The sequence below is a fragment of the Podarcis filfolensis genome (assembly GCF_964270895.1).
Source record: "Podarcis filfolensis genome assembly, chromosome: Z".
Lineage (NCBI taxonomy): Eukaryota > Metazoa > Chordata > Lepidosauria > Squamata > Lacertidae > Podarcis > Podarcis filfolensis.
In genome coordinates this window covers 22,916,574-22,931,651 of record NC_139617.1, presented here as the reverse complement: position 1 = coordinate 22,931,651, position 15,078 = coordinate 22,916,574, and the positions used below count along the sequence as shown (strand labels likewise).

At 39.4% G+C, this 15,078-nt stretch overlaps 1 protein-coding gene across 12 annotated transcripts in view; it reads left to right on the top strand.

The window, feature by feature from the left end:
- TENM1 (teneurin transmembrane protein 1) overlaps window positions 1–15,078 on the top strand; it is a 393,076-nt gene that overhangs the window by 185,960 nt on the left and 192,038 nt on the right. For 6 of the 12 annotated variants that reach the window (XM_083595784.1, XM_083595779.1, XM_083595780.1 and 3 more), the window contains exons 4-5: window positions 3,065–3,305; window positions 13,473–13,565. In XM_083595784.1, coding sequence (XP_083451910.1) covers window positions 3,065–3,305; window positions 13,473–13,565 — 334 coding nt within the window. Of the gene's footprint in view, window positions 1–3,064; window positions 3,306–8,801; window positions 8,917–13,472; window positions 13,566–15,078 lie in introns of those variants that run through there. The other 6 variants (XM_083595775.1, XM_083595774.1, XM_083595782.1 and 3 more) reach the window with 3 other exon arrangements.

The following is a 15,078-nucleotide window of genomic DNA, read 5'->3' as shown; positions in this document are numbered from 1 at the left end:
AAGGGAGCAAAACATAACCAGAGTTTAAAACCACAGACTCAGGATTGTAGCTGAAATGTCAATAGTGTAGCAGGGTCTCAAATAGCCGTGTTTCCTAACCCTACCTGGAGGAACCAGGGATTCACCCTACTATGTTGTACAGCTAAAATATGACCCTTCTCTCCAATATATCATAACCCCTATATCCAAATTAGATGGATGAGTGGTTTTAACTTGGCAAAAGAGTTTTCTTCTGAGCTGTACCCATTCCCTGTTTCTCCACCTAATGCTTTTGATACGTAATTGAGATGGGTGAAAGTGAAACTGAACATCAAATTGAGAAGAAAAAGAGTTACTTCCTAATTGTCATATGGCAATAATGTATTGCTTTAATCCTGCCATAGATTGGTCATGAAAGTTGGATGGATCTTGCTTGCATATTTTGTATTGACACCATCTCCATACATGATAGTAAAACAGAATTAAAGCATGCTGCATCTATTTATGTTGCACATCGATGATAATAAATAATTGGATTTGATAGTATTGATATTTGCCTTGCAAGTCATCAATGACATTTTGGCTGTGATTCTTGCAATGACAATTAGTCACTCCCCTCAGAGAGCTACAGTTCTCAGATTAGTTTAAGAATTAACCTCTCTTCCCAGGATACTCTGGGAAATGTTGCTCTTTGTGGGGGATACAGGTATCTCAACAACTCTCAGCACCATAACAGTTCCCAGTATTATTAAAGTGGTATGGTGCTGCTTTAAATGTATAGTGCAGATGGGGACTCGGTTTTAGTGAGGCATAGGTATTGTGCCAAAAACTTCACTGAAAGGGTATTTCTGTTTAGGGGGGAATTTAGAGAAAATAAAGTGGTGGAATCACTTAAGTCTTCTGGGAGGCAGTTCCAAGCAAGCTGACCAGCAGGTGAGAGAAGGTGGAGTAATTTCAGGGATCAGAAGAGCTTTGGATGATTAAGGATGGATGTTGGAAAAGGAGAAGCACAGATCACAGGTAGTGGTGTATCAGGATGTATCAACAGAGACATAAGGGAGAAGTGGCCATAGAAGACTTTGAGGGTAAGTGCAAAGAATTTGTGCTTGATTCAGGAAGCTAATGTAGAGATTTAAGGAAAAGCATCTCTTTCCCAACCAGAGGACCACGTTCCTTCTGAGCAACTTCCTGGGGCTATGCACTAACTATCCTTCCCTTGCCCCATTTCATTTAGCTTTTGGTCTCACAAAATATAAATGGAAAAGACCTGATAAACTGAGGAAAGCTCAGTGGTGGACCTTGGTAGCAAGTGGTGGACCCATGAAGCATTCTAGGAGTCTTCTTAGACAGATCAGTTTGTGAACTCCCACCTTGATTTTCAGACTTGTATCTTAAATATTTTTTTTTTTATTTTCTTGGCTGTGAGTCCTTGAAGACTTCACAGACCTTTCCCCACCTGGCTGGCCTGGGAGTGGGGGCAATGATTGACTCCAGCTACAGAAGCTGGGGTTGTTGAAGAGGCCAGAGATCCATATTGGGTGTCCCTTATTGCAGACCCAGGGCATTGAGCCTGAGCTTCCATAGCTGCTGCCTGCCATGAACCACCATTGGCAGGATTGGCAGCAACAGCAGCTGATATGTTCTGCGCTTGTGAATACTTTAGTCTCTTGCTAATTATGCTGTTTTAAATGTGCATTTTATATTTGACTTCCTTTAGTAATGTCTTCTTTTGAAATGTTATATAGATTTTGTAGTTGACCTCCTTTGTAATGTTTTGTTTTGAAATCTTTGAGATAAGATTTAAATTTTCTGTTAGTTGCCTTGAATGTATATTTTAAGTTTGACTTTCTTCTGTGATGCTTTGTTCTTGCTTGCTTTGATGTTTTAATGTAGGTTGTAAACCATTTTGAGATTTTTTTTTCTTAAAAATATAAAGCGGTATAGAAATGAAGTGAATAATGATAAAAAATAAAAACAACACTTCTTCTTTTGAGGTAGCTGTGGATGCTTCAAGTTAAACTAATTACTGAGCTTTGCTAATATTTTGTTGTTGTTGTTTAGTTGTTTAGTCATGTCCGACTCTTCGTGACCCCATGGCCAAATATATGTATTAATATTCACGGCTTATTTAACAGAAATCCATTCACAGTAGTTTAGCACAAGAAACTATTACCTTGTTACTCACTTCCTTTTCAGTGAAGATCCTTCTCAATCCCATTCTCTTAGCCATTGATTCTTTTGCAGGCATGTTTGCTAGACACCACAGTTGGACTAACACAATTTCAGAACTGTTTATGACCTTATTCCATGGAACAGACTACTAGTTACTGAAAGAGTTTATAAGTCAGGGGTCAGCAAACTTTTTAAGCAACGGGCTGGTCCACTGTCCCTCAGATCTAGACTATATTTTTGGGGGCGAAATGAACGAATTTATTTGGCCCACAAATAACCCAGAGATGCAGTTTAAATAAAAGGACACATACTACTCTTGTAAAAACACGCTGATTCCCGGACCGTTCCGCAGGCTGGATTTAGAAGGCGATTGGGCTGGATCTGGCCCTCGGGCCTTAGTTTGCCTACCCATGGTTTATATTATATGAATGTGATAGATGAATTGGATGGTTTCTCCGGTTTCGATTTTGCATGAAAGACGTTTATTTCTAAAACATTACGGTTCCTTTCATCGCTATGTTCAGAAATGTAGCTGATGAAATCACGTGGCATCCGAGCTGTAACACACTCTCAGCCTACGACTCTTTGTCTTTATTAAAAAACACCTCCCCCCAAAAAAACCAAATAGAAAGCCTAGGAGAAATTGCATAAGTCACTTCACTAACTTTTATATTGACTACATTTCATACAGATTCAAATCAGTGGATGTTCTCCATGTTGTATGCATGCATTTCGTGAACTCATAAGTTAAAATTGCATTTCCAAGACAGATTGATCGCAACGTCCTCTATGATAAATGCTGTAATCCTATTAGGCATGGAAACTCTTTATTCTTCTGTTGTTGCTCAAAATAATAACTGGCTCTCTTGTTTCTCTCTCTTCCCCCCTCCCCTTGATGTCTCTCCACATTTAGAAATGCCAGGAAGCCCACGAAACCAGTTCACGTTCAGACCACTGCCGCCACCTCCACCACCACCCCACACATGTACCTGCAGCAGGAAGCCGCTTTCAACAGCTGACTCTTTCCAGGGAAGGTCAATGACGACCCGCAGCCAACCTAGCCCAGCTGCTCCGCCCCCTCCAACCAGTACGCAGGACGCAGTGCATCTCCATAACAGTTGGGTCCTGAATAGTAATATACCACTAGAAACCAGGTAGGTACAAACCTACAATGCACATATCTATGACCTAAAAATAAAGTGTATGTGAAACTATTCATTTAACAGGATTGATAAGCCATTTAATCAGAAAAGAACTCTAAGCAGTTTGCAGAAAATAATATCAAATATTTGTTAGAAATGCTAAAAATAAATCAAACATTATTGAATAAAAGTAGTGGAACAGAATTCAAATGTACTAAATAAATAAAGCAAAGAAAAAGTAGCTTAATATTGGGGATCAGGTATTAAATGTAGGTTTTCTTATATACTGACGTGTAATTTTTTGTCATCTAGTCATCAACCAATTTGGGTTTAATGGGAAATGCATCATGAATGAACCCACATAAGCCTTAGGCTCTTGCATCCCCTCCCGCTTTTTTTGCATGCCAGAGGAAAAACGTCAAAGCTTCCAGTGTCACTTTTTGACAAACCATAGTTTCCAAACTCTGGGAACTGAGGTTGTTACTGAGAAGAATCCAGGATCAAACCATGGTTTTAGATCCTAGCTTGTTATCAAACCATAGTTTAAACCAACCACAGTTACTTGAGTTAAGATGTCACAGGGATGCTTAAAAACACAGAGAGAAGTGTTTAATCTCATCTTCTGGCAATGACAAAGAGAAGAGGGAAGGGAAATTCATACACTGGAAAATCATTCTTTCCTGTAACACCTTTTCTTCCAGGAGATTAAGCATACAGAGTTGTATCTCTGTCTCTGCCCCCACCTGTTTGTCTTCACCACCACAATCCTGTGGGGTAACTGGTCCTGGGCCAGCCAATGAACTATGAACACTACAGAGGAAAGTGGTATATTGGTGGATACCAGTTATTTGTCCATAACAGTTACCCTAAATGACCTATCGTATTATTCCAAAGAACGGCAGTGCAGACTCTGCTTAAACAGCACTGTAGCCTGGGGCTACTTTATATATGGCATTTTTTCTTCGCCACTGTAGAGAAAACAGCCTTATTTCTCAGTTTATTTCCAGAAAATGATCTGATGGCAGAAGAGGAAACACCAGTGCATTGCTCGCCCCCCCCCCCGCTTTTCTCAAAGTTACATGAAAGGGAACAAAATTCTTTTACAATCAAACCAGACGCATTTTGATGGCAGATGTATCACTGTGCTAAATCTTTCTTGTATAATAATACTGAAATCTATCTAATAGGTTTAAGCCGATTCTTTTATTTTATTTTATTTGGAACATTTGTAATCTCAAAGTAGATTTAGAGGCATTAATTCATCTCCCCCTATAATAACCAGAGATAATTCAGAATGCACATGTTGAGTGCTTATATCCTTCAAAATCTCATTCTAATTCTTAAAACCACAGCGGTTTGTAACAGCTTTCAGGACTGGACAATTCTTCCTACAAATGGTTATATTTATTCCTATTTCCTATATTTCTACCTCATGCTTCAGTTCTGAGGATCCTAACAAGAAAATCAAACCGTTGTCGCAGTCATCATTATCAATAGCCCTATCTGTACATGATATGTAAATATATACTGTAGATGTATCTTGCAAGGAGCTCATGTATAGTCCCCCTCCCTTTGTTTTTTGTCCAGGAAAAAGCTCTCTTAGGTAGGTTAGGCTGAGGGACAGTGGTTGGACCAAGGTCATGTTCCTATTCTGAAGTGCTTACAATCTAAGCAGGACCAGCTGCAGGATTGTGGGGGTTGGGGGGTGGAGCTGGGCAAAGTGTCCTCTGATGTGTCATTTCCCCTGTTAGTGGCCTTACTTGGCTGCAGTGGCCACAGGCAAAGTGAGTCTAGCCACTTTCTTAATTTCCCACCATGCCCAATACATTTTTGTTTTTGTGGCTTTGAAGGGAGGGGAAGTAGTTGGAAAGCTGGTAGTGTGCAGCTTGAAAAATGAGTGGAGGGATTAGATGCCTTACAACGAGTATACTTTTATTACTCACTTGCAGGCAATGTCAGGGGCAACATGCACTCAAATTACCACATAAAGGCAGAATATCTTCTTTTGAATTCATTATGTTGGAGGTGCACCCAATTTCACAAGGTTGAATTCAAAAGAAGGTATTCTGCCTTTATGTATATTAAGGCAAATGCAGTAAATATTGTATTGATTATGTTCTGTGTTGTTAGGTTGTATTGGCAATTTGGTTTTGCTAACCTTTTAGACTACTTCTGCAGCAGTGCAGAAATGCTAAAATAAGTAAGTAAGTAAGTAAGTAAGTAAGTAAGTAAGTAAGGCCTCAACAAAGTTGTTCCCCAATGGAAATAGTTTGGGGTTTGCTCGTGTTCCTTTCTTGGATGAGTGCTACTCTCACCATTTACCTGAAGGAAGGGGAAGGAACCTGTAGGCCCTGAAGAAAGAGTTGGGGCTTGTCCTGTGATATTCTTCTAAACTGAGAAGGAACCAACAGTGAATCACCACTGTAAGAACTTAGCAGAACTAGGGGTGAACTGCTGAGCAAGAAGGCGCTCAACGGCAGAGGAGAACTGTAGTTGCCAGAGAGTTTTTAGAGTCCTTTGCTGGCCAAGACAAGCAGAGAAGCCAAAGTCTGCATCTGACTCTGTACAGAGATGTTTTTAGTCAGGAACAGCCAGAGTAAAAGTGGCTATCCTGTTTTATTTGTGTGCCCTATCTAAGAATAGATACAGAAAAATAACTGAATAATGGTGTGGGGGGACAAAGGAAAATTACAAAGCTTTTTTAGTTACACAAAATTTCGCTCAGGCCCCATCTGCGCTATACATTTAAAGCAGTATCATACCACTCTTCCAGCCAAAATGGGTCTAGGATTGTAACCTCTAGTTTAAAGTAGGGTAAATTCCTAGTTTACATGCACAATCTAACAGCACCCTATTATTAAAAACTAGTGCTTTCAGAGTGGTGAAAGAGAGGCAGCAATTTGTGGGAAAGGACAGCAGAGCTAGGATAACATTAAAAAGGTTAAGAGGCCCCTTTTAGAGGCAATTTCTTATTTTCACCTTAGATGAATTTATTATGTCTCCCTCTCCATCATGATAAAGCACTCACACATGTTGCCAACCCATGGCTTGTTCCCTTTTCTCTCACTAAAAATAATTATGATTCTCAGCTTTTATGGACACTTTGCTCTAATTGTTCAGGACTGATGATTTGCAGGGTCATGTACTGTCATTATCTTTGACAGCCATAGCTCTATGTGCTTATTGTTTTTATAGGATCCTTAAAACTTCAACGACTCAACAGAGCATGCTTTCCTGTTCTCTGTTCATTTCTAGTTTGTTTAAGTCGCTTAAATACACACTGGTTATCTTTGTTTTGCTTTGTTTATTGAATACAGAGTATTTCTGCAGCTCAGCCAGGACTGAGAGGCGACAGCAGGTTATATAACATGTTATAGAATAATGTACTTTCAAGTCATGATCCAGAAAGTCGCAGGAGTAGAAAAGTTTATTTAAGAAACAGCGTTGCCACTTATGCATCCCCGGAAATAGGGGACATGCACCGCTGAAAAAGAAGATAAACGAGAACACAATTTTCATTAAAAATGCCACATGCTAATTTATAAGTATATATTCAAATTTAGAAATAATTACTAACATGTAAATTTCAAAAAGGCAAGCCAATTAATTCCATTTCCAAATCACCTCAAATAAAAATGTTTTAATTAATTTTCACCACAAATCCATATCACTGTAAATCAGTTCCTGTTCAATTAACCTACACCCAAATAGTTTGTTAAAATATTTGAGGCTATAATCCTATGTGAATTTACTTGGGAATAAGCCATAGGTGCATTACAGCAGAATCCTAGCCGTGTCAATTCAGAAGTCAGTCGAATTTAATTCCTAGGTAAATGAGGTTAGGATTGCAGCCTTAATTACTTAATTACTGATGTAGCATGGGAAACAACACCTGATGAAATTCTTTCTTTTATGTAACTAAGGCTGCAATGTAAGGTTGCAGTCCTAAACATTTTTTCAAGGGCACAATTCCTAGTAAAGATGGCAAGAGTTACTTCTGACTACAAAATTAGACCAAAAAGTTTCAGTAGACAAATAAATGGAGTGGAATGGGGCAGGCAGTTTAAGCCTGTTCACAACTCAGTAGGAGTTTAGTCTGAGTAAACAGACAGGTCAAGCCTATGGTGGTCAGATGAAAAGAGAACAGGTCTTCTACACCTTTAAGAGTTTTGTAGAACTGGAATTTCATCAGGTATAGCTTGCTATTAAAGGTACAGGAGCCCAGTCCCTTTTTCGTCTTGCCATCCTAATCAGGCTGCAACCCATCCCAAAAGCGACCAAAGGTCAGCTTTACAGCACTGTCAAGCAGCAGTCCTTTTCTTGGACTTCAACAATTTAAATGTTCTTCCATCTAAAAATATCCATCCACACAGAAAACTAGTATCCCAGGAGAAAGAGTGCACTCTTCTACCTGACATGTGCTTTGTGCAGGGAAGGCTTTCATTTTTGTTTGTGCTGGGATTTGGGGAAGGGAGATATTCTACTTTGTCCACACCCCAGTGACAATTTTGTTTATTTTTTTATTACTAACAGACAGAGGTCTCCAATGCAAGCCTTCTAATATTGCTGCCTCTCAAAATAAACATTTCTTTCTCTCAAAGATATATTTGCTACCTCACTGTCTCACAACAGACGCTTGGCAGCAGTTTTCAAGTCTACAAGTTTATTGTCTCCTACACTGTATTTGTGTCACGATTAAGGCTGCAGTCTTAAATGCACTTAGCAGGGAGTAAGCCCTTTGAACGGAATGGGCCTTTTTTCTGAGTAGATATACATATAATTGTTCTCTAAATGAGCAAGACTTAACGAACAGGAACTATTCAACCAATTACAGTGGTACCTCTGGTTACGTACTTAATTCGTTTTTGAGGTCCGTTCTTAACCTGAAACTGTTCTTAACCCGAGACACCACTTTAGCTAATGGGGCCTCCCGCTGCTGCCGCGCCACCAGCGCATGATTTCTGTTCTCATCCTGAAGCAAAGTTCTTAACCCGAGGTAATATTTTTGGGTTAGTGGAGTTTGTAACCCGAAGCATCTGTAACTTGAAGCGTTTGTAACCCGAGGTACCACTGTATCTGTTGGATCAGATTCCCACCCAGCTCAGCTCAACCTGGGAGTCATCCAGGTTCATAGAAAGTAATGTTCTGCCTTTAAAACAAGGATACTTTGAACCAAGGGTGTGGAAACCTTTTGAGCCACATTGCCTCATGAGGAATCTTCCGGGAGGACATGCTAATGGTGGGCAGGGCCAGAGGCAAGAGAATATGGTTGATAAAATTAATGCCGCTCTAAACTTAATGTAGTAGGCTACATTTCAGGCTACACGAAAGGCAGACATTTCTGTACACCTTTACACAAGCAAGAGGCACATTCCATTTCAAGGATACATTCCAGATAGGCATGTGATGCAGAGCAAGGCCTGTGAGAAGCATGACCAGGAAATCAGTTGCGGCCTAGGAAGAGGCCTATGAGCAAGATGGAGAGACTAGGAGACTCACAGAGGGAGTTTGGGCCTGAGGTCCCTCCTCCATACTTAAAACTCTTCATGACTATGCCCCTGGGGAGGAGTGCCTCAAGCTACTGGCTAGATGTTGGCTAACAGTTCAACACTATCAGTTTCAGGTGGCCAGCTGTATCACTTTGTTTCCACGCCATTTCAGATGAGCTGCCACAGGCAAAGTCAGAGAAGGAAGTTTTCTCCACATGGAGTGGAATACTTCCATTGTTTTCTGTTATGCTAACACAACTAAAAAAACTTAAATAGTAAGGAACTATCATAAGTAAAAGACTGAGTACTGAGACCCCCAAGATAATAGCTAGATAAGCTGGGCCCATCCTAGCTAGGTTGGGTTCCCCCTGCCTCCCACAGGCTCCTCTAAATTCTAACACATAACAAGGCTTTCTCCATTGAGAATTATAATAAGCCCATGTCTTTATGGAGATCCATCTGGCATAGTAGGCCAAGGGGATTCTGGATCACATCTGTCAGCTATAGTCCTTGTTATTCCTTCGTCTGCTGTTCTTGTTACTGGAATGCCTTTCGCACAGGTCTTCATGTGATTAGGAATCATGCAATAAAATGAATTAAAATTGGTTGTAAAATAATACGAACAACAACAACTACAACACCAACAACTCAATGTATTTTTTACAAATAAACATCCAAGGCCGAGACCTTTAAAAAACCATCCAGTTGGTAACACTTTTCAGAACAAAATGAACAAAATGGCTTCATTTGTTTCTGAAAGTATGAATTGTGGGTGCCTGCTGTATCTCAACATGGATGATGTTCCACAAAGCAGAGACAGCCACATGGACAGTCGTGCTCCAAATTGCTGTAGAGTGGATTTCTCATATTTTTGCCAGGGTGCTGCTATCCTTACCAATGGGGGATTCTGATTATTTTTTTCACATGCACAGAGTAAACTTCCTTCTTTCTTAATTAACCTGCTGTACCTATAATTAGAGCAGTTAAACTATGGATTTTCCTCAGGCTTTATTGGTGAAGTGGGGATGCTAACTGGCATTAATGACTGTGACTACAGAACAGGGGAGGGGGAGCATTTAATTAATATGAAGTACAAAGGTGTAATCTTGTATGTATTCAGCCACCATCACAATGTAGACACCATCTCATTGTTTCTGTGTGAGTGGAATCATGTGATTTAAGTGTCTTGGATTTGTTTGGCATTCTTCCAGTATTTATAGAATTTTGGGGGGAAGCGAATATGTTTTCTGTCTATGTGGTTTCCATTTGTGTGTTGATTTTGTGTGTGTGATATTGCTTCCATGCTTAATCATAGGGACACAGCATTATAGTGTTGTGGTCTGACCCCAACAGATCACTTTTTGTGGGTGTGCACCTCCTTTTATTGTTTAGTGTCTTGAGCAGTACCTTTTTGGACTGTTGATTTTTTTAAAAAGGTTTTCTTATTTCAATAGGCTGCCCTTCAGCAAAGCTATTAGGGTGACGTCCAACATGAATCAATATAATTATATAAAATTATGTACAATCACACTTAGGAAAACAGCAGAGCAGAATAGCAGCATTCAAATCCAACATACAATAAAACTTCATCAATGCAACTTTTGAGTTTTGTTTACAGATAGGTAGCCGTGTTGGTCTGCCATAGTCAAAACAAAAAATTTTTTTTTCTTCCAGTAGCACCTTAAAGACCAACTAAGTTAGTTCTTGGTATGAGCTTTCGTGTGCATGCACACTTCTTCTGAAGAAGTGTATCTGAAGAAGTGTGCATGCACACGAAAGCTCATACCAAGAACTAACTTAGTTGGTCTTTAAGGTGCTACTGGAAGAAAAAAAAATTTTTTGTTTTGAGTTTTGTTGTTTGTCTTGGTACCCAGGATTGTCTTTGATAATGCGAAAAGCACTCAAGAGCATTCAAGTTCATATGAGTGAACCTGGTGCCTCCAGGTCGTGTGGATTACAACTACCATCATTCCTGATATTTGTCTATGCTTGATGGGGCTTCTGAAAGTTGTAATTCAAAACACCTGAAGCGTGTTTAGCTTGTTGAAAGATTATACCCCGGTTGGTGATGGGGAACTTGCAGTGTTCCTGATATTGTTGGACTCTAAGTCCTGGGCCAGTGGCTATGCTGACCGATGGGAGCTGGAGTCCAATGGAATTTGGAGGGCCACAGGCTCCCCACCTGTGGAGTGGAGTGGGGGGGTACATCTTACTCTCTGTAGAAAATGTGGCAACCTACACAACTGCATAAGTCAGAAGACTTGAAAAGATTTCCTGAACCGGAAGATTTGAAGACACTTATCAGACCAACGTGACACTTGGTTAATGAGTCGTTTCTCCAGTGTTCTTTTTTATCTTCTTTATTACAATGAAACAACAACCCAAAAAATAATAATGAAATGCTGTTTCATTTTTCAAATCCTTTTGGCTTGATATCTGTTTTTCTGGCATGCCTCTTATACATGCCATTTTCTGTCTAATTAAATAGTAATTCTAACCTCACTTGTGGCACATCACATTTTGAAAAGGCACACTGAGGAATAGAAACGCAGTTTGACAGCCCCTCTACTGGTTTTTCACTGCCAAATGGTGGTGGGTTTTTTTTATATAAAAAAAGATTCAAATGTCTTGACTACAAAACAGGATGAAGTAAAAGTTATATGTATTTGTCAGTCACTTCACATAAATTTATTTCTTCAGTTATTTATCACATATACAGGCAGGCCCCATTTACGTGGGGGTTATAATCCGAGGCACCATGTAGTTTGGTGAAATCACGTATAACTGAAACCCATTGAAAAAACCTGCAAACACCCTGCTCCACTCCGCTCCCATTCTGCCCCCTGTTCCACCCTTTTAGTGATGTTTCAGTGATGTCCTTATGATCTTTCCAGGTCACTTCCAGGTTTGGCTCGTTGTGTGTATACACACTGAGCTTTATGGAAGAGTGGGTATTTGAACCCTTGTCTCTAAGAACATAGTCTGACACTCTAACTGCTACACCACACTGCATCTTTGCTCATTGCACCACACTGTCATTGTTTTAATGCTGCTAGCCAATACTATGTAAGAGTCCATTTGTAACTTTGTGTGTTTCTTATGCATCCATAATCCACTTTTCCTTTCTTTTTTGGGTGGGAAGTTATAAAAAGTTTTCTGACACTTTTTTAGATGCATTGGGTGATTTTAGATGTGTTTCCGCCTTGTTGTAATCCAGCACAAAGGCATGTCTAGAAGCAAAACCACTACCTTCCAAGTAAACAGGGCTGTTATCAGGCTTAAACGGAATAAAAATGGAAGCACCATTTCACTGTGCTATTAAACCACAGGCTTGTCGCTATATGCGTAGATTTCAGAATTTCTGTTTAGTCAGAAAGGCACATTCATGAGAACCAATGGGACCAGATCAGTTCTATGTTTTAGGCTGCTGTTAGAAATTAATCAGTTGCATGAGATTTTGTTGGCAGACATCTGTGGGAAGGGCTTTAGCTCAGCGGTAGAGCCTCTGCTTTGAATGCAGAAGACCCGAGGTTCAATCCCTGAAATCTCTAGGTTGGGTTGGGAATATCCCTTGTCTGAAAGTCCTGGAAAGTTGCTGCTGGTCCATGTGGACAATACTGAACCCGACAGACCAATATGTTGACATGGTACTTGTTCCCTAATGTAGTTTTTATATCAATTATGTTTTGTTAAAAGGTTTGTATGTGTGACAATGTGTTATTTCTCTTTTCCTGGATTCTGTTGTCATCTTTGCCTGCCATGGGTGGGCTCCAAGGGCTTGTCTACACTTCCACTTGTCCTGTGCCTAGAAAACATGGGTCTGAGCAATTCTTTTGCTGGACCCATGCTTTCTAGGTACAGGTCCAAGCGGTTTCCCCCTTGCCCCACTCCTTCCCAGGGAAAACCCGCTCTTGCCATTTGCTCCGATTGAGTGCTAAAGAGTGGTTTTCCTCGGGGAAAAGCAGCAGGACAAGAGGAAGTGTGGATAAGCCCTAACATCTTTCATTTGCCATGGCTGGTCTAGCAAAAGAACTTACAACACCAATATGTTTAAGAAATTTTGAGAATAGCTTACATTTTCTTTACAATAGAATATCTGCACTATAATAAACCAGGAGCTCTCTAATAGGTTATTTCCATTAATTAGGAGATGCAGTTTCATAGTCATCTTAGAGTTCCTTAAAAAAGAATACATATGAAATCAGAAATATTTAATTTCTTAACTGCACATTGACAATCTATATTTTAACAGATACCCATCAAAATTAATTCTAGATCGACATGCTTTCTCAAGTCATTTTAGTACTATTCTTTTTTGTGTTTGAACTACCATTCAGCAATGAATCAACATAATTATTGCAAGGTATTTATTGTGATAGCCTTAATAACAGATTTGAGTTTACCATTTTGTTGCCTCTTTTGTACTCTAATGATCTCTCTGAGCTGTGCATCGCAGAAAGTAATCTGTGTTGTGCATGTCAAGCCATTCATGTTAATGTTCAACAATCCAATAGGTTTTCTGTTTAAAAGGAAAATGGGGAATTAAAACAGTTTTGCCATTTTCTATCCAGAAACTGTTAAAGCATTTTTTAATAAAAAAGAATAATGTGAATGGGAAAAAAAGACCAACAAGAATTTATTATATCCTTTTTCCTTATTCCACATTGTGGTCCTGATCCTGATCCCACAGAAGTCAGTGGGGGATTTGCTGGCCCTCGGCTGTGGAATTGCCTTCCACCAGAAATCAGGAGGACCATGTCTCTTCCCTCGTGCCAAGTGAAATGTAAGACCCTCTTTTTGCAAAAGCCTTCCCTCTATAGCATTTTGCTACTTTATACATAAAGTGCCTAGGACTTCTGCCCACAAGATAAAGGAAAGAGCATTCAAATCAGAGGGGAAAGATTTACAGTTTGTTAGCAACATGTTTGGGGATAAAGTTCACCACATGGTCTCACTGACTACTTTGTGTGATTTTGTAATCAACTTTCAACTATTGTAGGGGAGGGGAAAGAAGTTTGCTTTGCATTTTAAAATGGAAACTACATAATTTGCACTTCTTGAAACAACATGCAAACTAAAGCTTAATTATCCTTCAAAATATATATATTAGTAAAGATTAACCTACAAAAATGCATTATATCAGAAACAGTAGTTTGTAAAAATATCCTTAATTATCCTTCAAAATTTGTACTTGATCAAATTTTGTGAAGCAGTTCTCCAACCAAAAAAGATACACAGAAATGTATATAATAGGCAAAAGTGTCTGTAAAAATGCATATATTAGTAAAGATTAATTTACAAAAATGCATGCTATTAGAAACAATTGCTTATAAAAATACACACTTAAATGCTGATGAATTTTCATGAGGACTTTAATAATAATCTGAAACTGATATGGAAATGCAACAAATTGAAGTGAACATTGGAAAAATGACAAAATAAAGTTGACACTCCCATCCATTCCTGAACAGTAGGGATGGAAATCTTAGGTAAATGAGCCACAATGCTTAAGAATTTTCTTTATCCAACCCTGAAGCCATCATAAATCTTTCCATCAACATCTATGTATCCCTTAGATATTTATTTTTACAAAGGGAGAAACCAATAGGACTGTGTTAAGAACCCCAAACTATATTCAAGATTATTCTAGGCTAGAATTCTGGATTGTATGTGCCTAATACACATAGACCGATTTTGGAAGTCTAAGGGCTCTGAAAAACCAGCAAGGTGGTCTAGATCTAGATGTGCAATCTGGGAATATTGGACAATAATGCAACTTACAAATACATGTTTCTCATTTACTGTTACGGAGGCCCTAAGCTATATGATGGTTCTTTCCCCTATTCCACTGAGTAATAAGGGAATAAGGGAAGCTCCAATGTAAGATGTGATGATCTGATGAACTGCAGCCACTGTCTTGGTGCCACATTCTAAAAAACATGACTTGTCACATTAACTCAGGAACATGGAACATGTGGCCCCCAGATGTTGTTAGACTCCCAACTTCCATAAGCCCCAGTACTTAGCATGAGCATGTGAACTCCCATGGTTTGGCTTGGCATGTTGGACAGTGGAATGGGCTCCATTGAGAGGTGATGGACTCTTTTGAAAGTTTTTAAGGAGAGGTTGGATGGTCATCTGTGATGGATGCTTTAGCTGAGATTCCTGCAGGGGGCTAGACTAGAGGCCCACAGATTAGCTACCATGTTCAAGAGAAACAGAAAACAAATTTGATGCAATGTCTATGTCAGTTTTTTTCCTGCCCCAGCCGTATCTTTATCTTATCCTGGCCTTAT